The sequence below is a fragment of the Labeo rohita genome, chromosome 2 (genome assembly GCF_022985175.1).
Source record: "Labeo rohita strain BAU-BD-2019 chromosome 2, IGBB_LRoh.1.0, whole genome shotgun sequence".
Classification (NCBI taxonomy): domain Eukaryota; kingdom Metazoa; phylum Chordata; class Actinopteri; order Cypriniformes; family Cyprinidae; genus Labeo; species Labeo rohita.
In genome coordinates, this window is record NC_066870.1 from 22,048,438 (window position 1) to 22,075,963 (window position 27,526).

A 27,526-nucleotide genomic window follows, 5' to 3' on the forward strand; every position below is an offset into this window, starting at 1 on the left:
CTACACAAGGTTTATTGCTTTTTTAAAATGGTTATTCCACATACATAGTAAGGTTTCACAAAATAAAACAGAGCAATAAAGTGTATTAATAAAAAGAGTATTCTTCCACCAAACAAATGTAGTTGCCCAGAAACAGCTGTACACAAGAAGTAAACAAAGGTGTATGTTTGTAGAGTAATTTACAACAGCTTTGAATGCAGCTCAACCAATCAGAATCAAGGACCGGAACTATCAGTTTAATATTCATGATTTAATAAATCATATACAAACCATTTAATGTAAAATCAGCTCTATTATTTTATTAGGTTTGGGCCTGTACTCCAAACATTTCTAAAGCTAAACCAAAGAAATATGCCCACATCATTTACATTCTACAGTAATATATTAATAATCACAAAAATCTATTGCCAAACAGCTCTTTTTCATTCACACTTGCTATTCTCAACTTGCTAAGGTCACTTTTTCCAACCTTGTGCAAAAAACATTATCTGAAAGGAACTATCAAATGAAAAAAGGCACTACCACAAAATGTGAGATCATGAAAACAGTAAAATAAACTCTCAGAATTTGCAGGGGAAAATACATGTTGACATTAAGCACAAAACAAATTCATTAACATCTTAGATGTAGTCCCTTCTTTATAAAAATAATTATTTGCAAGATCTTCTCAATTGGAATGTACATGACACACATTTAAGAAAATGGATTACAGCATTGTACCAAATCTACACTTGTTTGATATTTCTTGCTTTCACATTATTCAGATTCTAGCTCTGTACCTCAAAGACAAATATTAGCCTATGAAGCTTGCTAATAAAAATAAACAGTAGTGCACTGAACGATCAAACCATTTCACAAGTGTGGTCGGTGATATTTTAATCATAACATTATTCATCATAACAGAGATTGAGTGTAAAACTTCACCTTTCGAACTCCATAAAACATTTCTTTTTAACATTTTTAAAATTAGCTTTCTCTCTTTTATTTTCTTCAGCATTATTGTAACTATTAAGACTACTTATACGATTAGTGTTATGTGTTATAACATATAAACACACGAGCCTCTTTGGTGCTCTGGTGAGAAAAATAATTTCAAAATAGCTATGCAACAATTTATAGTTGGAAAAAAAAGAACAACGTATATTTTTAACTGTTGCTACAGGCAATGTGTGTAGAATTTCTGTTTAGCTACAAAAATATCGACCATATATAATTGACATTATTGTTATTATGTACAGTTTTTCATTTTTAGGAGTACACAGTATGTCACCTTGCAATGAAATAAAACATACTGATAAGCAGTAGAAAAGGCTTCATTTTAAATTTCCCTTAAAGTGCTTCCTGTATCATTTTGAGCTGACTGGATATCATAAATTCATTTAACCCTCTACAACACACACACAGCGCAGTAACATTCCAACTCTGATAAATAAACAAAAAATATTAATAGCACAGGTGACAAAGCTTTCTTCACGCAACAGATACATAGTTGCTCAAGTGTCATTGAGCAACTACTTAACACTTTACATATGTATAAATATAACGTTTACATAATTAAAGCAAAAACAAAAAAAGACAGGCAGTAGATCTGTGCGTCTCTGACTAAAAAATAATAAAAAATAAATCAGGCCAGCCCAGGTGGTGACAGGAGAGGAATGAGGTCATACTGGCATTTGCATCTCTGTATATTCATCTTGACCTTCTTTGTCATCAAATGACGGCTCTGCATCATCTGCGTCAAGCTGTCACACAGACAAAATAAACAATATTAAAGACAAACCACAATATATGATAATACAGTTGAAGTCAAAAGTTTACATACACCTGGCAGAATCTGCAAAATGTTCATTATTTTACCAAAATAACAAAGGTCACACAAAATATATGTTATTTTTTATTCAATACTGCCCTGTAAACATCTTTCATGTGAAATATCTTACTCAGGTCAATACTAAATTAAAAAGTAACATGCTTTTTGTATAATCTCTCTTATTTTGGTCAAATAATTAACATTTTGCAGATTTTGCAAGGTGTGTGTAAACCTTTGACCTCAACTGTATAAGCCGTAATATAAGTTTACTCATTCACAAATATAATTTTTCCAATCGACAAAATGAAACAAAACACTCACACATTGTATCTCACGGTGAGTGAATATTCGGGACAGCAGGAACCTTCTGAATGGCACGGTGAGGACAAGAACAAACGGGAAGGCTAATGAGGCCGAGGTTGACATTACAACCCACAGCACAGCCAGGCACACTAGCTGCAAACATGTGAACAGGTGCATGCGTAGAGTACGCACCTGAAATAGACAAGCCAAGGTTAAAGAACAGCTAAATCTGAAGAGATGGCGTTCCAGACATACCATCATCTGATTGATTTAAGACTGGTGTGTTATTGTGATTATCCGAGTTCTCAATGACAAACCTTCCGGACGTAGGTGTGGTCAGGATGGTACTTCGGAGGCATAAATAGCAGCATAATGCGTTCTGTTAGCTGGACCCCGTTGAGGGACATCACTCCCATATAGAGGAATATACCAAACAACACTGCGATAGGAACCTGCCGCAAAACATCTCCAATCACAATGGAGAGACCTTTGGAGGGAACAGGGTTTATATGCTGTCAGTTCCAAACAACAAATATAAAGAAAATGTAAATAACAACTCAACAGGGCATTCACTGAGGGTAACATATTAATATTAAAGGAGAACTCTACTTTGAGAACAACAATTTACAAATAATTTACTCACCCCCTTGTCATCCAAGATGTTCATGTCTTTCTGTCATCAGTCGTAAAGAAATGGTTTTTGAGGAAAGCATTTCAGGATTTTCTTCATATAACGGACTTGATTGGTACCCCGATTTTGAACTTCCAAAATGTAGTTTAAATGCAGCTTCAAAGAGCTCTAAATAATCCCAGCCGAGAAAGAAGGACCTTATCTAGTGAAACAATCTATCATTTTTTAAAAAATAAAAATTTGTATACATTTCAAGCACAAAAGCTCATGTAGCACAGGCTCTGGGATGCACGTTCACGACGCTACGAATTAGTGATGGGTCGTTCTTGAACGATTCTTTCATTTTGAACGAATCTTTAATGTGACTTGGGAAGAACGAGTCGTCTCGGGGAGTGATTCGTTCAGTCGTGCATGCGCAACATCCTGTTAGGTTCTGTACTGGAATTAGTCCACCTGTTTTGAGTCTTTGGGTTTTTTGAGTCATTCATCTTATGGGGCTGTCACGTGATGAATGAACCTGAAATGCTTTCCTCAAAAAACATAATTTCTTTACGATTGAAGACAGAAAGACATGAACATCTTAGATGACAAGGGGGTGAGTAAATTATTTGTGAATTTTTGTTCTGGAAGTGAACTTCTCATTTGAATGTGACCCTGGACCACAAAATCATAAGGATCAATTTTTTTGAAAGCTTTCCATTAAAGTATGATTTGTTATGATAGGACAATATTTGGCCGAGATTCAGTTATTTGGAAATCTGGAATTTAAGAGTGCAAAAAATAAAAATAAAAAAAAACAGAAAATTGCCTTTAAAGTTGTCCAAATGAAGTTCTTAGCAATGCATATTACTAATCAAAAATTACGTTTTTATATATTTATGGTAGGAAATTTACAAAAGAACATGATCTTTACTTCTTTACTTAATATCCTAATGATTTTTGGCATAAAAGAAAAAACTATAATTTTGACCCATACTGTTGAGTGTTGCTACAAATATACCTATGCTACAGTACTTACGATTGGTTTTGTGGTCCAGGGTCACAAATGATATTAAAATGACCAATAAGCCAATAATTATTCTTATGTTAGGGCTAATAACCAATGCTATTTTAAATACTATTTTACTAAATAAAACATTAAAATCTAAAAACCCATCATTTTAACAAGTTTAACGTATGGAAGCCCATTTCTGCCACTGAATAAAAAATGAAAAAAGGTAATTGTGATATTTTATATCAAAATTCAGACTTTTTTCTCGCAATTTTGACTTTACATCGAGTTTACGTCATACAAACTCGCAAATCTGACTTTTTTCATATATAAACTCCCAATTTTGAGAAATTAAGTCAGAATTGTGTGATATAAACTCGCAATTGTGAGTTATAAAGTCAGAATTGTGAGATATAAACTGTCCTACATTTCAAGCTCATTGCTTAGTTTTATTTGAAGTTATCCTAACAAGTAGAAGGGCCGTTTTTTAACATATTTTATAAATCTATTGTATTCTGAAGCACAGTATTAAAAAGTTAAATGACGCATTTGAAAAATAACTGATCAAAATTAGAGAACATTTACAGATACCTCCAAGTTTTTGGTGTTAATCTGGCGCCTGGTGCTAATTTTCTTTATAATATAATATTTTAATTATATGACAAACCCTATTTAACTGGCAGCATTCCTCCAGTTTTCAGTGAGATTGCAAGATGGCGTGCCGCTCTAACGTGACTGAAACCCTGCGACAGGGGGTTGTCTAGATGAAAGCCAAAGGGATGACCCTTTTAGCCACTGATTTCTCAAATATTGCAGGTTTTCAGTGACACTAATTCATTCAAGTCCCTCATAAAGGCTGGTCGTCCAATGCATTAGAAGACGGGATAATGCAGAGACTTTCAATGGGGAATCGGTTCAGCACTGCAGCTGGAATTGCTTGCTAGTTCAGTGCTGAACAGGGTAAGAATCACGTTTAAAAGAAATCAAACAGAAAATGCACTCCAAAATTTTTTCGTGCAACACTGGTTACTGTTCTCTAATTTTGATCACTGTGTTTTCCACAAAATAATGTTTTTTTTTTTATGTTATTTGCCAAACATGTTAGTAGAGCAGTGGTATACCCACAGCCAATATCCCTTCAAATTTTGAACAGTGAAGATTAACAGAAAAATTTAAGTATTTATAGACTGTTTCATTTTGATCTCCACTGTATTTGCGATATTGTCTGATAACAATAAACTATATCGCTTCTAAACAGTAAGGTGCAGATATACTGTACATGATATTTATCATCCATGTATTTAAGCCACTCACCTACTAGAAAAGCCACCAGAAATCCTGTTACTCTCTGCTCTTTTACTTCCTGAATGCGTGGTTTGTCACCAGGTGCAACGGCTTTGCTCATCACAGTGAGACTATTTGCATGAGTTACAGAACGAACAGTAGCACCGGTCAGCCATGGCAGCCCAAACAGTGCTGAAACTCCACCCGCGACCACGATGATCAACAGGTCCAAGTGAAACCCTGAACCTTTAACCAGCATCCTGTCCTTCTTGCTCACAATAAGACTGTAAACGAAAATTGAATCAGTATGAATGGAGGATTAATATAATGGAGGTTATAGGTACTGTCAGAACAGGTAAGTGAATATCTTTGACTCACGTGGTGATCTGGGTCTCCATGAATATGAGGATGTAGACGAGCAGGGCAGGTAGAATGCTGGCAACCATCATCCAAATGGGGAACTGGCCATCAGAGCCCAGCGGGTGTATTAGCCAACCACGCTTGTCCGGGCTGGTCACAGAGAAGCCATCAGGCACACTTAGTTTCTGTATAGGGAGGAAAAAAGTTTAAAGGAGGATATGACTTCTGGGGATATGGGCCAATTTACTATAAAGACATCAAATATTGTCCAGTGTTTAATAAATGAATAAGCTCAGGGTAACCCTTAAGGTACTGTCACATTAGTGAAATTTTACAGGCAAAAAAAGTCCTGAAGTCCAAAACAAGCTGCTTTCTGTTGGTCAGCGCATTGAATCCGCATGATCAACGTCAACATGTTGTGAAATCTCACCCAAAAAACCCAACTACTGGGATTCCTATTAAAATGACTGGATACCATCTACAAAAATGTATAGAACAACAGTAAATATGACTGCCCTTTTACAAAAAAGTACTGAGATGATGGTATCAGATGGTAATACCAGGGTAGTGGAACGGATCCTTAAAAAGTTTTAAAATGTCTTAATTTCACATTTTAAAAAAATGTTTCTTTTCAAGAAGTGTCTTAAATCACAAGAGCATGGCATAGCATAGAAAATAGCACAGAAAAATGAATGATTAAATGGCTTTTATAAAAAAATAAAAATTCTGTCATCATTTACTCACCATCCACCTGAACACAAGAAGATATTTTGAAGAATTCCGGTAACATGAAAGTACCCTTTGACTTTCACAGCATTTTTTCCATACTATGGAAGTCTATGTCTACCGTCAACTGTTCGATTACCAGCATTCTTCAAAATAACTTTTTGATACAGGATTGAAAAAACATGAGGGTTAGTAAATGGTGACAGCTTTTTATTTTTAACTGTCCCTTTAAAGTGTGTGTGTGTGTACAGGTATTCACTATATTATGGGGACCAAATGTCCCCACAAGTATAGTAAATGTTGGCCTTGTGGGGACATTATTAGGTCCCCATGAGGAAAACAGCTTATAAATCATACAGAATGAAGTATTTTGAAAATGTAAAAAAGCTAAACGTTTTGTGTTAGGGGTAGGTTTAGGTTTAGGGTTAGAAAATACAGAATATATACAAAATACAATTTGTACTGTAGAAAAACCATTATGCCTATGGAATGTCCCCATAATATGGGGTTAGAATCGTTGCATAATTCCAAATAAATACATTATGATCCACAAATAAATGTAAAGCGATTGACAAAAACAAAGCATATTCACAAAATAAATAGAATGAGATCCACAAATAAATCTTAGAGTTCCACAAACATGAATTATATTCACAAGTAAAAAAATTAGAATTGCAAATAAAAAACATACTCACAAATTTTTTTTTTTATTTTACAAACACAACTTTGCCCGGCATTTATATGTGAATCGCGTACTGTGCATTTGTAGATCGCTGCGCGTATTTGTGGATTGCTTTCTGTGCATTTGTGGATCGCAGCGCATATTTGTGGATTGCTCTCTGTGCATTTGTAAATCGCTGCGCGTATTTGTGGATTTTGAAACATTTCAAGCGTCAAGACGCACACTGATCCACAAATGCATGGACTCCACCCACCTTCTACTTAAGCCAATCAGATACCGGCCACGTGGGGCTGACCAATCGTTGCATGTTCTCGCTCCAACCAATCACGTTTTGCCTTACAATCAGTGCAGGACCAGCCGTAATTCAGGACAATTAACCAGTCTCTTCAAAATGGACGACTAGGACAGTGGTGCCCATCACAGCATTATTGTAATAATATCTAAAATAAAACAAGTAATGTTATGTGTAATGTAATCAGTGTTTCATGTATCACTGAGTCGATGCGTGTTTTCACCGTGAGTGTGTTTAGCAAACTGATATTCTACGGTGACCGGGGGGGGAGGTCTTCGGTTCACTTAGTTTTGGCGTGGCCACGACATATAAACTCGTGAGAACGTGATAATATAACACAGCCACGAGATATTAATTTGTGGGAACGTGATATTACATCGTGGCCACGAGAACGTTTTGTCGAGGTAACGACATACTTATGCCACGACTTCTTATGTTGAGGGAACGACATATTTTTCTTGTGGACACGAGTTTATTGCATAAACAAACCTGCGTGACTATAGCAACCCGGGATTATCAGAGATGGATTCATTATTATTTTATTTTGAATTAATAAATTATTATATTAATTATTGATTATTTCATAATTTATTTTATTGTTTTATAATATAAATTATTATATTGCACGCAATGTAAACAGCATTCATATTAAGTTTATAATGAATAAACGTTACCTAAAGTAGTCTAAATAACATAGGCATACAAGAAAACATTTTTACCCATCCCTCAATCGTCTTCAAAATATTTGTATATTATTATTAGGCCATTATTATCACCATCATCTTCATCAACATCATTATTATTAGCCTATTATTATATTTTTATATTTTCCCTTCATTTCGATCTTACATAACGTTCTTATTATTAATAATAAGAAGAAGAAGAAGAATATACAAATATTAAATTAAATGTTTCATGTTAGTAAAAATGTTTTAAACAACTCTGATAATCCCAGGTTGCTATGGTCACGAAGGTTTGTTTATGCATGAGAAAAATATGCCGTTCCCTCATCATAATAAGACGTGGCCACGAGAAATGGATGTCGTTCCCTCAACATAGCATCTGGAGACCACGACATCGTTACCTCGACAAAACGATCTCGTGGCCACGACATAATATGACGTTCCCACAAATTAATATCTCGTGGCTGTGTTATATTATCACGTTCTCACGAGTTTATATATCGTGGCCACGCCAAAACTAAGTGAACCGAAGACCTCCCCTCCCGGTCACCGTAGAATATCAGTTTGCTAAACACACTCACGGTGAAAACACGCATCGACTCAGTGATACATGAAACACTGATTACATTACACATAACATTACTTGTTTTATTTTAGATATTATTACAATAATGCTGTGATGAGCACCACTGTCCTAGTCGTCCATTTTGAAGAGGTTAATTGTCCTGAATTACGGCTGGTCCTGCACTGATTGTAAGGCAAAACGTGATTGGTTGGAGCGAGAACATGCAACGATTGGTCAGCCCCACGTGGCCGGTATCTGATTGGCTTAAGTAGAAGGTGGGTGGAGTCCATGCATTTGTGGATCAGTGTGCGTCTTGACGCTTGAAATGTTTAAAAATCCACAAATACGCGCAGCGATTTACAAATGCACAGAGAGCAATCCACAAATATGCGCAGCGATCTACAAATGCACAGTACGCGATTCACATATAAATGCCGGGCAAAGTTGTGTTTGTAAAATAAAAAAAAATTTGTGTATATTTTTTATTTGCAATTCTAATTTTTTTACTTGTGAATATAATTCATGTTTGTGGAACTCTAAGATTTATTTGTGGATCTCATTCTATTTATTTTGTGAATATGCTTTGTTTTTGTCAATCGCTTTACATTTATTTGTGGATCATAATGTATTTATTTGGAATTATGCAACGATTCTAACCCCATACCATAATGACAGGAATACCAGTGCATGTGTTTTTACTTTTCTTTTTACTTTTTTTAACCATTTTATAATTTCCTCCAAAATACTATATATACTTATGTAAAGAAAAAAACATTTAGACATAAGTACTTTTAAAATGTGTCAATTAAAGTTTTGCTATTTACACTAAGTGAAAATAGCATATTTTCTTAGTGATAGATGCTATTTACACTGAAAAATATCAGTGAAAATAACAGTGTTTCTTTTAGCAATATGCTGTTTACACTAAGTAAACAGTACAAATAGCTATAGATTCTATTTACAATATATGTTAAAAAAGCATGATTTTCTGCTATTTATACTACTTTTTGCAAATAGTGGCAATTATCTGCACCTTAGTATTGCTGTACATTATAAAACAGTATTAATAATAATAACATATTGCGTGTAAATTATAGTTTTAATTCAGATTATTAAATGGATGGCACCTTATTGGGACAATAACCCTTACCCAATACTTTGTTTTCAACTTTTCGATTATTTCCTTCAATTTTATTGAAAATAAATGCCTTTCTGAAGTGATGAGATTTGAAAAGGAAGAAAAAAGTTCTGCAAAAAGGCAGGTTCAAACCCAGGTCAATCGCGTCAAAAAAGACTTCAGTACACGCTTTACCCTCTGCGTCACTGGAGCTGACGATTGACAGCCATCTTTTGTATTGTTTACTACACCAATCATACATTGGTGGGCGGAGTTCATTTAAGTAGCCTCTGCCAACAAGGCAGGCTGTTTGCACTTTGTGTAAATAGACACTTCATTATATAAACACGTCTTCATTTCTCACCTGTGTGTAAGTGTCCTTAATGCTGTAGTCCAACAGAACCATGGTGGAGATAGCAATAGGAACTCCAAAATCTCCAATAGCCCTTCGGAGCTGAGTAAAAGGTAAGAGACAATAGCACTACGGTTAATACGTCTTCATCACATACAGATATTTCAAACTTTCAATTTAAAACTTCTGTTTATTTAGACATAGAGTAAATGGCATCATGTTTGCAGGAACACTGGAATACCAGCTTACCCTGCCAGGGAAAAAGGGGCTGTTCTTGAATTTACGCAGATAGAAGGCAATGAAGAAGGTGCCGGCAGTGAGCACCAGGGAGAGGAGAGCTGTGTTTGGCTGGTTTAGGGTTTGAGTGGCATCTGGAGGCCTGCCGTCACTTGTGGGTGTTGGTAAAACAGTGTCATTTTCTTCTCGCCCATAGCAGCTTCTGAGAGGATGATCCATGAAGATCTACACAATATACAAAGACTGTCTGAACATCTGTTGATTGCTTTTAAATCTCTCTCATTAACAGACACTACCATACAAAAGTTTGGGGTCACTAAGATTTTTGTTTTAATCATACTTTTATTCAGCAAGGATGCATTAAATACAAACTTTTGAACAGTATCATAAACAACAAAAACATCTTAATACTTTGCCCAGCTTGAAGAAGGTCTCATAGATGAAGATGAGCGAGATAAGGAAGGAGAAGATCTCTTGGGTGAAGCGTGACACAAATCGCACCAGGAAGCTCCCTTCAAAGGCCACCGTGAGAACTACAATGATAACCAACCAGATTCCAATCCACGCACGTCCTGTCAGATACTCGATTTCATTGGACCTACAGAACTGCAAACACATTGATGCATATTGAGTTTTCCTGGTATGTCATTTCAGAGAAAGATTTCACATCTGAATTGTGGGGCGAATTCACTAAACAGTTGCACCACTTTTGCATGCAGCAATTCAGTCTTCACTGAACCAGGTTCTAAATGCATTGCAATAGCAACTATTTCAATTTATTTATTTATTTATTTTTTATCTAAACATGCTTTCGCATGCAAATAATGCTCAATACAGGTTGTGCTTTATTCTCAAAAATCAGCACTATTTGCATGCATTTTGTAAATAAACTGCACTACTAGCAGGCACAATTTTTTGTCTTAGTGAATTAGTAGTATTGTATTCATTTATTAGGAATACTAACTGAATAAAAGGACTCTTCAAACACTAGAAGGGGTCCAGAGAAGCCCACCACCAGCAGAGGTTGAGCCCCAAGCAGGCAGAACAACATTCCCTGCATGGCAGTGGCAATAATCAGCTCTGACACACCTATCAAACCATCAGTCTTTTCACCTGTGGAAGACAGAAAGGATTTTATTAGGCAAAAGTTTCTTGTTTTAGATGCAGTGCCTTATATAATAAAAAGAAGAGCGTTGACTAACCCAATAGTCCTCCAAAGGTGATGGCAGGAGAAAGGGCAGCAAAGTAAATGAATATGACTGTAGCCATACACTGAGGACTTAGTGCATCTTTAAAATCACTGATGTATTTGGGGTAGCGGCGCTGTGCATCTCGGATAACCCCGCCGAAAAGCCGACCCGTCCTTTGAAGAGGATCGTCTTCAGGTTTTAGAGGAGGATGGAGAGCTGAGAACATTAAGAACAAATACAAAAGGTAATTTAATACATTTATTTTAGATAAACTGTAAACTGATCAGTTCGTTCATGTATTCTGTATCTGAGTGAGAGCCTTGTACCCATGTCCTCGGGGCTCTTGGGTTCCTTGGCCTGTAGTTTGACCTCTTGCTCATGTCTCTTGTGCAGCATCTCTCTCTGGAAGCGAGCGATAGAATGCAGCAGCTCATCTCCTCCAACCTCAGATGGAGGAAGCACAATACTGCAGTCTAGGAAGCTGTTGATGGCTGTAAGCAAGTCCTGCCGCTCATCTGCCAAATATGCCGCTTCATGAAAGTGCTAGAAGAGACGTTTAAAATTCCATTTACACTTAAAACAAGTAAAACAAAAATATCTGAAAGTGCAGTAAATCAAATGTATAAAAATACACTACCAGTCAAAAGTTTTGAACAGTAAGATTTTTAATGTCTCTTCTGCTCACCAAGTCTGCATTTATTTGATCCAAAGTACAGCAAAAACAGTAAAATTATATAATATTTTTACTATTTAAATAACTGTTTTCTATTTGAATATATATTTTAAAATGTAATTTATTCCTGTGATTTCAAAGCTGAATTTTTAGCATCATTACTCCAGTCACATGATCCTTCAGAAATCATTCTAATATTCTGATTTGCTGCTCAAAAACATTTATTATTATTATTATTATTATTATTATTATGTTGAAAACAGATTATAACTGAGTATAATGTTATAATGTAGTATAATGAGTATAATGTTTTTGGGTTTCTTTGATGAATAGAAAGTTCAGAAGCAGCATTTATCTGAAATAGAAATCTTTTGTAAAATTATAAATGTCTTTATCATCACTTTTGATCAATTTAAAACATCCCTGTTAAATAAAAGTAATAATTTCTATAATTTCTTCCTCCCAGTACTCATTTTAAATATTGATAATAATAAATGTTTCTTAAACAGCAAATCAGCATATTAGAAGTTTTTCTGAAGGATCATGTGACACTGAAGACTGGATTAATGATTCTAAAAATGCAACATATGAATAAATTAGATTTTTGAATAAATAGAGAAACAGTTTTTTAATAGTATAAATAATTTAAAATTTGACTGTTTTTGCTGTACTTTGGCTCAAATAAATGCAGGCTTGGTGAGCAAAAGAGACTTCTTTAAAAAACATTAAAAATCTTACTGTTCAGAAACTTTTGACTGGTAGTGTATATCTTGCAGTAAAATTGTCTTGTTTCAAGGATTTTTAGATATTTATACACTACCATTGAAATGTTTGGGGTTGGTAAATTTTCTTTTTTTTTTCTCAAAAGAAAGTCTATTATGTTCACCAAAGCTGCATTTATTTGTTCAAAAATAAAGTATAAACAGCACTTCTGTGAAACACTATTACAATTTTAAATTACCATTTTCTATTTTAATATATTTTAAAATGCAAATTATTCCTGTGATGCAAAGCTGAATTTTCAGCATCATTACTCCAGTCTTCAGTGTCACATGATCCTTCAGAAATCATTCTAATATGCTGATTTGGTGCTTAAGAAACATTTTTATTATTAGTGTTGCAGTGTTGAATTTTTAAAGTATTCTTTGACATATAGAAAGTTAAAAAAACAGCATTTATTTAAAATAGAATCTTCTGTAACATTATAAATATCTTTACTAATACTTTTGATCAATTTAATGTGTCCTTACTCAATTTTTTTTTTTTTAACTCAACAAAAAATAAAATTGTACTGACCCCAGATCTTTGAACGGTACTGTATATATCATAATATAACAGAATATTAATTTTTGGGGGCACTATTAGAATCTGAATTTCTTCATTCATTCTGTGCTTACTTTATCAGACATAAGTGTTGATATGGAACGGCCGATTTGGTGGTAGTCCATGTTGGCATTGGGTGGGCCGAGCAGCACGAAAAGAAACCGCACTGGAATCGGCACTTCTAGAACTGACTCTAACAGAACTGCTTCCTGCAGTCTCACAAAGGCCATGGTGGGCTGGTCCAGGAAATCCACACTACCTGTGAACAAACATCTGCTTTATGGCTTGAACAGATGCAATATGCCATGTGTTGATTGTTGTGAGTTAAAAACAGATGGTTAACTGACCCACAAGGACAACGGTTGCTTCTGCATCCTCTGGAATCTTCTCAAGCAGCTTCAGCTCATGTTTAGATTTGGTCTTGTGCAAACCAAAAAACTGAGGCGTGTCTTTCTGTGAAAACAAAGAGGAAAAGTCTATTTCTAATTGTCTATTTTACCATTCTCTGCCATTTAAAAACACACACAGACTTTAATGCACACAGTACCTCATTCTTTTCTGAGTTTACACTAATGCGTGACTCGAAGTTACGTAGTCCTCCGATGAGCGGGTCTGTGGCAGGGGGCTCCGGTGCGGCGATATGGTTACTGCTATGGTAATGAGATATAAGAGAGCCAAGGCTGGTTGCTGAGATGTTCCGGTTGAACAAACTATGCTCCTTTCCATCGCTCGGATGACTGATAAACAGAAGAACAACAAAGCAGAAAGTTCAGCTGCCTCATCCAAATGAGAAAGGTGTTCCTTAAAGGAATATTTCACCTAAAAATGAAAATTCTATCATTATGCAATGACCCTCATGTTGTTCCAAGTCTGTATAAGTCTCTTTCTTAGACTGTACATAAAAGAATGTATTTTGAAAAAAGCTGGGAATCAAACCAGTTGGTCCCCACCACAGTATTTTTTTCTCTACTATGGAAGTCAATGGGGGCCAACAAATGTTTGGTTCTTCAAAATATCTTTTGTGTTCAACATAAGAAAGAAAGCTTATACAGGTTTGGAATGATATGAGGGTGATTAAATGATGACAAAAGCTTTGATGACCTATTAAAACTATTTCTTTAACAGGTGAGTGACTGATTGTTTTTTGAGATACGCAGTGTAATGTTCATATAACCTATGTGAAACTAACCTGTGTTTGAGGAGCAGTGCTCGGAGCACATTGGCTCTGTCCTGTGCTTTGATCTGATCTGAGATAATCATCTGCTCCACAACCTGATGAGCAATACCAGGCAGCGTCTTCTGGTCCAGATCCAACAACACTGCGCCTGTAAATTTACATCAATGCATCAAGCACACTAAAGGGCATTTTAAGTATACAGTCATATGAAAAAGTTTGGACACCCTATTGAATTCCATGGTTTTCCATATCAGGACATCATAAAAGAAAACTGGTCCTTGGCTGGACTTAAAATTGCGAAAATAAAACCTCAGGTGAAGAACACATGACAAATTGCACCGTGTCATTATTTACTGAACAAAAATAAAGCCAAAATGGAAAAGCCATGTGTGACAAAGAAATTAAGAGGGTAAATAACAGTCAAGCACTGCTTATCAAATATCTTTGATTAACTGATCATCAGCAAGTCTAAGCGCCTGTACAAAAGCATAAGCTTTGGCAGTTTGCTGGTCTGGAGCCTTCAGGTGTCAAGGAGGTAATCATCAGCAATCATCTTAGAGAAGCAATTGTTGCTGCCTTCAATCCGAGAAGAGTAATACGACCATTTCCAAACAATTTGAAGTTTTTCACAAGTGGAAGACATTTAAAACAGACACCTCTCCTTCCAGGAGTGGACGTCCCAGAAAATTCACCCCAAGATCAGACCGTGTAAAGCTCAGAGAAATGGCAGACAACCCAAGAACTACACCTCAGACTCTACAGGCCTCAGTTAACACGTTAAATGATAAAGTTCATTACAATACCATTAGAAAAATATGGGACAAAAACGGCATGTTTGGAAGGCTGGGCAGAAGAAAGCCTCTTCTTTCTAAAAAAACCCATTGCAGCACAGTTTAGGTCTGCAAAGTTGCATCTGAACAAAACACAAGAGTTCTAGAATAATGTCCTTTGAACAGATGAGACCGAAGTGGAGATGTTTGGCCATAATGCACAGCGCCAAGTATGGTGAAAATCTAAAGAGAATATCAGCACAAACACCTCATACCAAAAGACAAGCATGCTGGAGAGCATCATTGAGTTGACCATGAACTCCTCTGTATATCAAAGTATTCTAGAGTCAAATGGGAAGGCATCTGTCCGACATCTAAAGTTGGGCCAAAATTGGGTGGTGCAACAGGACAATGATCCCAAGCACACTAGCAAATCTACAACAGAAGGGCTGAAAAGAAAAGAATCAATGTGTTGCAATAGCCCGGTCAAAGTCCAGAGCTCATCCTGACTCAAATGCTGTGGTGAGAGCTGTGCATAAGCAAATGCCCACAAACCTCAATAAACTGGAGCTACGTTGAAAAGAAGAAAGATGAGAGACTGATAAAGTCACACAGAAAATGAATGCTTCAAGTTATTGCTGCTAACTTTGTCACACATGGCCTTTGAAATAGAAATACAACACTTTACAATAAGGTGTCATGTGTTAACATTAATGTATTAACATAAACAATGAACAATGCATTTACTACAGTATTTATTAATCTTTGTTGATGTTACTTGATAAAAACACAGTTGCTCATTGGTAGTTCACAGTGCATTAACTAATGTTAACAAACACAACTTGTGATTTTGATAATGCATTAGTAAATGCTGAAATTAACATTAAATAAGATTAATAAAAGCTGTAAAAGTATTGTTCATTCTTAGTTCATGTTACCTAATGTAGCTAATTAATGTTAACTAAAGAACCTTATTGTAAAGTGTTAAGGGAATATATAAGAATTTAAGCTAGCAATCAATTCACAAATTGTATTTATGAATATATATTTGTAAATGTACTCGTCTCTCTCACCATGTGAAATGGTCTTGCGGAGCTCCAGCAGGCTGCGGAATGAGAGTGAAGCTACATGAGGTTTGCCCCAGCGCTCTGTCTCTTCCTCCACATCCTCCTCAAACTTTATCCAACGAGCTGTTTCCTTCCAGTGCATCTCCTGGTTTTTATCCATCAGCAGCTCATTCAGCTCAACAAACACCTGAGAGAACACATACATTTTTTATTTATTTGTCCTTTCTTTCAAAGATGTACATTTTTAGATCCAATACAGCTAACTTGATGGAAAGCCATCTGTTAGAAGAAATGATGTGTTCATTCAGTCAGGTTTGGTTCAGTAACATTCTTTCTATAAAATAAAAATGCAAAAGAGTTCGCAAAACCTCACAACCTTTAGCAAAAAATTGAATAAATTAAATGATATAGTTCATGCATCATTGCAGGCAATGCTAAACACTTTATTAGAGAAAGCAGACAAGATTAAATTTAGTCTACATTTCATTGTTAATTGTATCTGTAGTTTTATTTCTGCAGATATCAGCTGTTGGAATAAAACATAATTTATTGTATTTAAGTTGATGTCAGTAGAGCTGTTCAGTTTCTTGTCTCTTCAACTATCCCCATTTTTGGGATAGTTCACCCAAAAATGACAATTCTGTTATTAATTATTCACCCTCATTTCATTCCAAGTTCATAAGTCCTTTGTTCATCTTTGGAACACAAATTAAGATATTTTTGATTTTCAGCTTTCTGACCCTGCATAGACAGCAACATAACTACAATATTCAAGGCCCAGTAAGGTAGCAAGTCAAAGACTGACGCTTTCTGAATAAAATCTTTTTTTTTTTTTTCCTTTGCGCACAAGGAGTATTTTTATAGCTTGATAAAATTCCGGCTGAACCACTGATGTCATAAGGACTATTTTAACAATGTACTTATTATCTTTCTGGGCCTTGAACATGTCAGTTGCATTGCTGTCTATCCAGGCTCAGAAAGCTCTCGGATTTAATCAAAAATACCCTAATTTGTGTTCCAAAGATGAACCAACATTTTATGGGTATGGAACGATATGAGGGTGAGTAATTAATGAGAGAATTTTCATTTTTGCATGAACTATCACTTTAAAACTAATTTTAAGCATTTGAAGTTCTCAGTGAAATTTCAAATGGGTTGTTAGAAAAATATTTTATTATATATATATATATATATATATATATATATATATATATATGAAGAGTTCATTTGGGAAAAGAGATGACTCCATCAGTTGTGTATTCCAATTTATCTCAATCAAAATGCAGTTGGGTTATTTTATTTTGATTAAGTAAAAATAACAAAAAAAAAAATACAGCTAACTAACACAATAAAAACATGACAACGTAATAAAAACATTTTATCTGTTTTTGCAAATAAACTCTTCATATATATGTAGCATATATAATACATTTCATAATATATAAGCTATTCTGCCATTAAAAAAAAGTTTGGGTTTGGTAAGTTTTTTTTTTTTTAATATGTCTCAGATGCATAAGTTGCAAACAGTTGTGCTGCTTAATATTTTTTGGAAACTATGATACATTTTTCTGGACCTTTGATGAACAAAATGTTTAAAAGAACAGCATTTATTTCAAATAGAAATGTTTCGTAACATTATTCAAATGTTTACTGTAACTTTTGTTTAATTTAGTGTGTCCTTAAGTTCTAAAGATGTTAAATTCCTTAGAAAAAAAAAATACTATAATTGCCACTTCATTCCACAAGCACGTGAACTCTTACTCTTGTTGAACCTGTAGTACTTAATTAGCTATTTGTTAGCAGTTTGCATTAAGTGTTACAGTTCAATTTTACATTTAATATTAAAGTCTCTTTAAGTAATATCAAATAGTTAAAATAATGTTAGTAATGTTAACAGACCCTATAAACCAAAAAGCAGCATTCTATCATGATCGAACAGCTCTACACAAGTAGACTTACACCAGTGTGAGCTTAGTTATACACAGTTCTGTAACCATCCACTGCCTTCCATTACACCAGTGGTACAGACGTGATATTAGCAAACAAGTGGTGAGTAAAAACCACACGCAAGCTTCAGCTGTTCCGCAAAGCAATCATACCAGCTCTGTGCCGCCCTACCTTCAGCTGTTGGGCATGACGAACCCTGTGGTCCATGTAACAGGGCCATGATCTCCTCTAATAAACAACAGCAGGCTCAGTGAGCCAATGGTAGTGATACCCCAGCTTTGTACAGCATGCAAGCTAAAACGATTCTTTACTGTATTTTCCCCTCAGTATAATACAGCATTACAGCTAAAGTGTGAAATTTGCTCAATAATGAAACTTTTAGTAAGCTGATTTCCTAAAATGTGTGAAAACATTGTGTTTGGGGTGGGGCTACATGTTTGACTGACTGATTACAGACGAGTGTAAGACTGACTATTAAAAACTACACATTTTTAGGTAATGCTGATGATATAATATGCATTTTTTATTTGTTACACCTAACACAAGCCTAGAAAATGGCTCCAAATGGGCAAAGTGAAAGATAGTCTAGTTAGCTGGCGTCTCACCTCATGTGGGGTTCGATCCAACTTGGTCCGGATACGACTGCTGGGCTCTTTGTGGTCCTTGCCGATGTGAACCACCTGACCTTTGGCGCTCTTCTTAACCAGGTGCCGCCGCACACCAGGGACATCTTCAAACCTGTGACCTGCAAGAAAGACAGCAAGACAATGCTGAGTGTTAATGCCAAGAGTTAAAAAACAACAAACAACTCAGAACACTGAATCCATTGTAGTAACTCAGCGCTTACCTACCCTTGACAATGCTGGCTACGTTACACACAACACTCGGCAGCATCCAAACACAGAAGCACAAGCTGAAAACTCAACTGAGCACTCAATAGAACATGACTCAAATTTGTTTCTCAAAGTGATCTATTGTTCAGTCGAAATTATCTGTATTTACAGCACACACACACACAAGAGAGACGTCAAAGGCACAGTTGTAGTGGGCAGCTCTGCACTCTTTGAGAATGTCCAAATTCCTGAACCACAGCCATAGATGGTTAGATTTACAGACTGAAAACATGATTTATTCTCAGAAGAATGAGAACAGAAAGGTAAATAAAGGAGTCCTTTATAACCTTAGACAAAAACAGAAAAGATGGCGGGAAAACAAACACATTTTCCTGCACTCAATACACGTCACTGATGACCTATGATCAGCTGAAATGCCCAATACTTGCTGAAAAACAACCAATCTCACTAATAACTAATATAACACTACACTTTACCATAGGAGGTACTTGAATAGTTTTCATGGGTACTTGGAAAATACTTAATTTGCTTTGTTAAATATATTAAACAGAATTCATCATTTTTTAATAAAAATATTAAATCAGAATATTAGAATGATTTCTGAAGGATCATGTGACTGGAGTAATGATGCTAAAAATTCAGCTTTGAAATCACAGGAATGAATTACATTTCAAAATACATTCAGATAGAAAACAGTTGTTTTAAATAATACAAATATTTTAAAGTTTTACTGTTTTTGCTGTACTTTGGATCAAATGAATGCAGACATGGTGAGCAGAAGAGACTTATTTAAAAAACATTAAAAATATTACTGTCCAAAAACGTCTGTGTGTACATATATTGATCAAACGTATTCAATCATAAAGACAGTAATATTGAGAAATATTATTATAATTTAAAATAATGTTTTTTTATTTTAATACACTTTAAGATATAATTTGTTCCTTTCATGAAAAGCTAATTTTTTATGAGCCATTACTCCAGTCTTCAGTGTCACAATCCTTCAGAACTAATATGCTGATTTGATACTCCCTTATCATTATTTTTTTTGGAACCAATGATACTTTTTGAAGGATTCTTCGATGAATAAAAAGTTAAAAAGAACAGCGTTTATTAAAAACAGATATTTTTCTAACAATATACGTCTTTACTATCACGTTTTTAACACATCCTTGCTGAATAAAAGTATTAATTTATTAAAAAAAAAAAAAGTACTGACCTTAAACTTTTGAATGGTCGTGTATATGGTCATGTTACAAAAGGATTTCTATTTTGAATAAATGCTGTTCTTTTTTGCTTTTTATTTATCAAAGTATTCTGAAAAAAGAATTACAGGTTCCAAAAAATCAGAAGGATCACGATTTTTGAAGGATCACATGACACTGAAGGCTGGAGTAATGACTGATGAAAATTCAGCTTTGATCACAGAAATAAATTATATTTTAAAGTATATTAGCACAGAACACAGTTATATTCAATTGTAATAATATTTCACATTATCACAGTTTTTTCTGTATTTTTAATCAAATAAATGCTTTTAAAAACATTAAAAACCTTACTGATCCAAACTTTTGAATGGCAGTGTGTATATATATAATATATTATGTATAATTGATTATGTTTATATTATTTTTATTTTTATAATGTACATTCAATTTGTATCTAAAAATAATAATCATTATTAGTGTGATCATTCTTGGATTTTTTTTTTAAATTGCAGATTTCTATTTCATATAAAGGCTGTCCTTTTATCACTATTTGTCAAAAATTACTGAAAAATGTATCAGTTTTCAAAATAAAAATAATGAATAATGTTTCAAACGTTGATAACAGGAAATGTTTCTTTAGCAGCAAATCAGCATATTGGAATAATTTCTGAAGGATCATGTGACACTGAAGACCGGAGTAATGATGCTGAAAATTCAGCTTTGCGTCGCAGTAATAAATTACATTTTAAAATATATTAAAAACAGAAAACTGTTATTTCAAATTATAATAGTGTTTCACAATATTACTGCTGTTACTCCATCAAATAAATGCAGCCTTGTTGAACATATAAGAGACTTCTTTTCAAAAAGATTTAAAAAACTTAACGACCACAAACTTTTGAAAGGAGTATGATTAAATAAAATACAACTACAAATAAATAAATAAATCTTGTGTCAAATTTTACACAAGCACACATACTCACTTTTAATGCCATCCAGGTCAACCGTGGCAAGCGTCTGTGCTTCGCTCTCATCAGTGGGCATGTATTGGTAGTGTTCTAGTGCAGTGCCCGTCATGTTGCCCGTCCGGCGGCGCTCCTGCAGATCATAGCTGCGGCTGGTCTTAAAGCTGCCGTCTGGCGAACTCAAACTTGGAAACAAACATGGTGCAGAAACTCGTCTGCCATTGGGCAGATTACGAACCCAATTTCTCCCCCTGCAGCAATAACAGAACAAAGTGAGATCAAACACATACATATATTTGAATCTTTCTATGTATTTGTGTATTTGTGCATGCGCATGTACACTTACGTGGCTACTGTAACATCTTCTGGGATGCTGATACTGGTGTGAAGCGTCGAATGGGGTATGATTGGCAGCTTTCGATGTGGTAAGGCTTTACCATTCTTCTTTACACTGGAGTCAGGATCATCTTCAGATACAAAAAACTGGGGGCCAAAAAGAAAGAAGTTAGTAAGATCATAAAATGTGTGTGCGTGTGTGTGTTTGAGACTTGACTACCTGTGCCTGCTCAGCATCCACCTCTGTGTCTGTTTCCGGTGTGGGTGTGGTGGTGACATTGCCCTCTTTATCCTGCTGGCTACAGGAATCTTCGTCCATCTCTTCATCCTCGTCATCCTCATCTATCGGGGGAGCTGCTCCCATAGATGAACTCCTCCTCCTTCCAGAGTCCTTCCGCTTTCTTCCGGGCTTTTTCCTCCGGCCCTCTGGGAGGTGTTTAGACAGAGGGTGGTGAATGTGTAGAGACGTGTGACGGTGAACTACAAAAGCCAAAAACACCACAGATTTAGAAAAGCATCACTGCGGAGTCCCTTAAGGGAAATGGATAAAAAGATAATAAAAAATGTATTTCAATGTCCCTTACAAAACTTTTGAGATGGAAATAATAAGAAGTGGGAGGAAAAACTATATTTCAGTGCTATTGCAAACAAATGCAAAGTTTTTCAGAAGAACACAATACTTTTGCAGAAAAACATAAAAGCAATAAAATATAATTTATTTCCTCTTAAGGGCTTTGTAGCCTCACCAACTATCCACTGAGCCATTTATGATTTATTGGGCATCTAATTTTTTGCGGTCCATGGAAGAAAGTCATACAGTTTTGATATGATATGAGGCAGAGTAAACAATGCCAGAATTTTTACATTTGTTGTTTTTTTAGAGGCAAATATTTCAGAAAAGAACAACATAATATACTTTAAATATCTATAAAACAGTCAAATTAATATGCATTCTTATTTAATTGAGTCATTTATAATATAAAGAAAATTGTTTAAGGCTACAGACCAGACGCATCAATAGTAAAGCACTCACACTCAAAGTCCTCCTCATTAAAGGTGCGGTGTTGTTCGATGGGCACGCGCTGGGGAGGTGTAAGGATCTGCTGGAAGCGCTGCACCCCCAGTGTCTTGTTCAAGTCCCCTTCATCATCATCATCACATTGCTGGGGCAGAGAATGCACTACAACAGGCTACATGTAACCAGAGAGAAAAATATTAACTTGAATTTCTTTTGAAATAGCCTACATAGAAGCAGATGTTGTGCAAGCAAGGAGAGAGTCATTCAGACTCAGACATGCATTCCCAGGTTCTTATTTGCTAGTTCACCCAAATTAAATTTGTCTCATTAATTATTCACCTTCATGTCGTCCCAAACCTGTAAGACCGTCATTCATCTTTGGAACAGAAATTAAGATATTTTTGATTACATCTGAGAGCTTTCTGACCCTGCAGAGACAGCAATGCAACTACCACGTTCAAGGCCTAGAAGGGTAGTAAGGACATTGTTAAAATAGTCAGTGTGGCATCAGTGGTTCAACCGTAATATAATGAAGCTATGAGAATACTTTCTGTGCGCAAAGAAAACAAAAATGCCGGCTGCTGCGTTAGCAGCATCGCATCGTATGCATCGTGGTATTCTCATGAACGTGTCAAAAACTGACACGTAAGAGAAGAAAATGTTGAATTAAGTCATTATTTTTGATGTCTTTGTGCACAAAAAGTATTCTTGTATAGCTTCATAGCATTATGGTGTCACCTGGACTATTTTAACAATGTCCATATTATTTTTCTGGATCTTGAACATGGTAGATGCGTTGCATGGTAGTTGGGTCAAAAAGCTCTAGGATTTCATCAAAAATATCTTAATTTGTGTTCTGAAGATGAACGAAGGTCTCACGGGTTTGGAACGACATAAGGGTGAGTAATTAACGACAGAATTTTCATTTTTGCATGAACTATCCCTTAGTTTAAACAGCACTATTTCGTTTAAATAGTTTTTATAATTCAAATTGTTACATAAAAAAGTTTTACTAATTATTATAAAATAATCATAACAGATGCATAAAAAATAAAAAGTTTAAAAATGATTTAAAACGTTTAAATGTAAAATATGTTCAGTTGCTTTGTCACCACTGTATACCAGTATGGTGTTTGCAAACAGTCATGACGTATTTTGTCATCTGGTGGCAGAAAATAACAGGTTTCAAGTAGCAGTCTATGAAAGCAATGGAAAAAAAGAATTTAAAAAAAGTTTTATATTTAGTTTATATTTCAAAATTCTGACTTTGTTCTCGCAATTCCGAGATTATGTCTCACGTTTTTGATAAGAAAAATCAACTCGTTATTATATCTTTTCCCCTCGGCTCAGAATAATGAGTTTATATCCCACACTTCTGGCTTATTTTTTCCCTCAGAATTGACAAACTCACAATTGTTGAGATAAATTGAGTTATATTGAGTTCTAAAGTACAAACTAGGAGAAATAAACTTGAGAAAAAAGTGAGAAAAACTTATATATAAAATGTCACAGGTTTAAACAGTACTTCATGTTGCAACTGTATGGCTAATACAATATGTCCCCTACGAACAGCATATGTGACTCTGGACCACAAAACCAGTCTTAAGTAGCACTTGTATATTTGTAGCAATAGCCTAAAATACACTGTATGGGTCAAAATTATCAATTTTTCTTTTATGCCAAAAATCATTAGGATATTAAGTAAAGATCATGTTCCATGAAGATATTTTGTAAATTTCCTACTGTAAATATATCAAAACTTAAGTTTTAATTAGTGATATGCATTGCTAAGAACTTCATTTGGACAACTTTAAAGGCAATTTTCTCAGTATTCAGATTTTTTTGCACCCTCAGATTCCAGATTTTCCAATAGTTGTATCATGGCCAAATATTGTCTCATCCTGACAATTCATACATCAATGGAAAACGTATTTATTAGCCTAACTAACTATCCACTGAGCCATTTATGATTCAATGAGAACTTAATGATTTAATTTTTCGCAGATTCGACAGATTCGGAATGATATGAGCAAGAGTAAACAATGACAACAAATTTCACTTTTGATGTTTTCTTTGGAGGCAAAAATTTTAGAAAAAAACCCACCATGAAACACTATAAATATAAAACAGTCAAATTAATATGCATTTTCATTTAATTTAGTCATTTGTACATTTGTGTTTAGTTTCAAATGTCGTCTTTGACGACAGCATTCTATAAAAATGATTTGCATTCTAATTCTGACATCCAAAGGCACAGCAATACATTTTTCCTCTATTATTCCACAGATTTTATGAATTTTCATGCACTTGTTACCAGTGTTTTTCTGCCACCAGAATATGCGCGCAGCATGTGACGTAACTGTGACACCAACTCCAAATTGGTCTATATTCCATAAACTTGGTCCAAAATGATCAATTCTGTAATCATACATGCAAAAAGTAATTTACTTTTATATTTCCCAGTTTGCCTTCAGCCAATCAGCGCTGTCATGTCATTTTCATACATCAGCTGATTAATCAATCACATGGCATTTACAACTCACCTGATTGGCGAAAATAAACTCTGAATGCAAATCTGTGTGCTTCTGAGCAAAGACAGCAGATTTCAAATGACACACTTAGGGTAACTCTCGGGTGTCAACTGTCGATGAAATGATTGCAAATGCCATCAGATTACTTTCTCCAAGCATTACGTTGTTGACCTCCTTCATAGTAAATGAATGACATATCTGTATGTACTTATGTATGCTATCTGTCTCCCTCTGCTTATTTTCTCCTTCCGTGTCTTCTCCCCCGCTGTCTGTGGTATGCTATCCTGAGGATAAACTGAGGCTTGTGGTCATGTGCTTCATTTAATTCAGTGTTTTCACAAAGGGGCCTCGCTCCGGGTAAAACTAACATGCCCACAGATACCAAGCTCTGGCACGCAACACGCTCAATCAAGATGCAGCATCCTGTAGCTCATCCCACAAGAGCCACATACAGTGAGTCAGCACTCCTACAGCCCCTCGAAGAGTCGCTCAAGTAGATCATGACTAAAGTCAGGTTAGTGATGCTGAATGAGTCAAGGAGCCACATGAGGACTTAAGTCTTACTTATGATGCCATGGAAATCTTACTTATGGACCATGGAAATCTTGCTGGTTAGGCTTATTAAGAAGCTTGGTACAACACATATATCAAACACCCAATGAGGTGGACCAGAAAAGACAATATACAGGAGTGTCCAGCTGATCTTGTCAACCATTTAGACACTCAAGACAATGAAAGGTAGCCACAGTTTATAACCATGGCAACCACATCCAAGAGGAAGCAGAGGATGTGATAGCAAGTATAGAGCTGATTCCTTGCAGCAGGATCTAATGAGACACTTATCAACACCCCCAGCCTCTGACAGCATCTGCCACAGCTATAGCCACATCCTGATCCCTTGCAGGCGTATTCGTCTTCTATTTACAGAACTACCAGTCCTTAAAGTGATAGTTATCCCTAAAATAAAAATCCAGGTCATTAATTACTCAACCTCATGTCGTTCATCTTCGGAACACAAATTGCGATATTTTGGATGAAATCCGAGAGCTTTCTGACCCTGCAAAGACAGCAATGCAATCAACACGTTCAAGACCCAAAAAGGCAGTAAGGACATTGTTAAAATAGTCCATGTGACATCAGTGGTTCAACCATAATGTTATGAAGCTACAAGAATACTTTTTGTGCGCAAACATTTTTTCATTTAATTGTGGTTGAACCACTGATTTTGTTTGGGACGACATGAGGATGAGTAATTAATGACAGAATTTAAATTTTTAGGTGAACTGTCCCTTCAGTTCTATTTTTCATTTCCTCCCAGGGAGGGAGGAATATTTGCCTCCCAGGAAGGGAACAAACAGAGGGAACTTTCCTGATTGGCTGTTTTGTAATTTATTGCGTCGCATCACACCCCACATGTTTCGTGTCAGACAGTTGCTTGTGGCAACAACCTAGTTAGGACATTGTAGACATAATTCTTATCCCCTCAAGGGCACCAAGTCGGGACTGATACTATATAGCCCGTATAAACACACTCACTCACATTCCACCTCCTTATATCCATCTGTCTCTGATTTGCTTCCATTATCTACACCTGGCTCAAATATTTCTGATATAACTTAAATCGTTGTGTTCCTGAATGCTAAATCCTCTACACAGGGATTAAAGTTTTGTTCAAAGGATGAAATGTGATGCTTCTGTCACTTCATTTTCCTCCCTCCATCCTCACAGTGAGAGACTCATATTAACTTACAATTTCCCACAGAAGTGTCATTGCCTCTGTGAGATCTGAATGAGCGGATCCCTGAAGAATTACACTATCATTTTACCAGACAGAAAACGACTTCACAGAGAATCTGCTGGCAACTTTTATTTAGCCCTTTTATCACATCACAAAAAACCCAAATCTTCTGCATAATCTGTACCATTAGGTAATCAGGTATTAAAATTATGTTTTAGGATGTTTTGTTTTACCTTCTCTGAGGTACAAGAGACACTTCCTGTGACAATTTCACTTTATGTAAGAAATGATATTATAAACTGATAACATACAGGGTGTTTCTTTGCTAACAGAATGTGACTACACTAAAATTTTTAGTAATTTTGTTTTGTCTTATAGTAAAAATATCTAAATATCCTTAAAACAAGATCTAATTGCTTGCATAAAATTGCAGCACTAGCATATTTCGTTTTGTTTTAATAAAGTTTGGTAATTTTTTAAAATGTGTACATTTTATTGACTACAATTAACTTATTAATGATTAAACATTATTTCTATATCTTCTGCTCACCAAGCCTGCGTTTATTTGATCTCAGGTAAAGCAAAAGCAGTAAAATTTTGAAATATTTTTTTCCTATTTAAAATACCTGTTTTCTATCTGAATATATTTTAAAATGTAATTTATTCCTGTGATTTCAAAGCTTTTAGCATCATTAC

General features: G+C 35.3%; 1 protein-coding gene across 6 annotated transcripts in view; it reads right to left on the reverse strand.

Annotated features, from left to right (window-relative positions):
• Position 1: 1 nt before the first annotated feature.
• Positions 2–27,526, reverse strand: part of slc4a2a (solute carrier family 4 member 2a) — a 41,350-nt gene continuing 13,825 nt past the window's right edge. For 4 of the 6 annotated variants that reach the window (XM_051131556.1, XM_051131564.1, XM_051131549.1 and 1 more), the window contains exons 3-24: positions 22,577–22,733; positions 21,764–22,023; positions 21,554–21,690; positions 21,226–21,458; positions 18,786–18,925; positions 18,352–18,408; positions 16,240–16,420; positions 14,409–14,544; positions 13,767–13,956; positions 13,567–13,672; positions 13,294–13,478; positions 11,550–11,766; positions 11,236–11,439; positions 10,998–11,146; positions 10,445–10,639; positions 10,046–10,258; positions 9,809–9,898; positions 5,398–5,564; positions 5,050–5,303; positions 2,431–2,600; positions 2,132–2,305; positions 2–1,742 (exon numbers count right to left, since the gene is read on the reverse strand). In XM_051131556.1, the coding sequence (XP_050987513.1) occupies positions 1,662–1,742; positions 2,132–2,305; positions 2,431–2,600; positions 5,050–5,303; positions 5,398–5,564; positions 9,809–9,898; positions 10,046–10,258; positions 10,445–10,639; positions 10,998–11,146; positions 11,236–11,439; positions 11,550–11,766; positions 13,294–13,478; positions 13,567–13,672; positions 13,767–13,956; positions 14,409–14,544; positions 16,240–16,420; positions 18,352–18,408; positions 18,786–18,925; positions 21,226–21,458; positions 21,554–21,690; positions 21,764–22,023; positions 22,577–22,733 (3,696 nt within the window). In that variant the 3' untranslated portion in view covers positions 2–1,661. Of the gene's footprint in view, positions 1,743–2,131; positions 2,306–2,430; positions 2,601–5,049; positions 5,304–5,397; positions 5,565–9,808; positions 9,899–10,045; positions 10,259–10,444; positions 10,640–10,997; positions 11,147–11,235; positions 11,440–11,549; positions 11,767–13,293; positions 13,479–13,566; positions 13,673–13,766; positions 13,957–14,408; positions 14,545–16,239; positions 16,421–18,351; positions 18,409–18,785; positions 18,926–19,031; positions 19,473–21,225; positions 21,459–21,553; positions 21,691–21,763; positions 22,024–22,576; positions 22,734–27,526 lie in introns of those variants that run through there. The other 2 variants (XM_051131579.1, XM_051131586.1) reach the window with 2 other exon arrangements.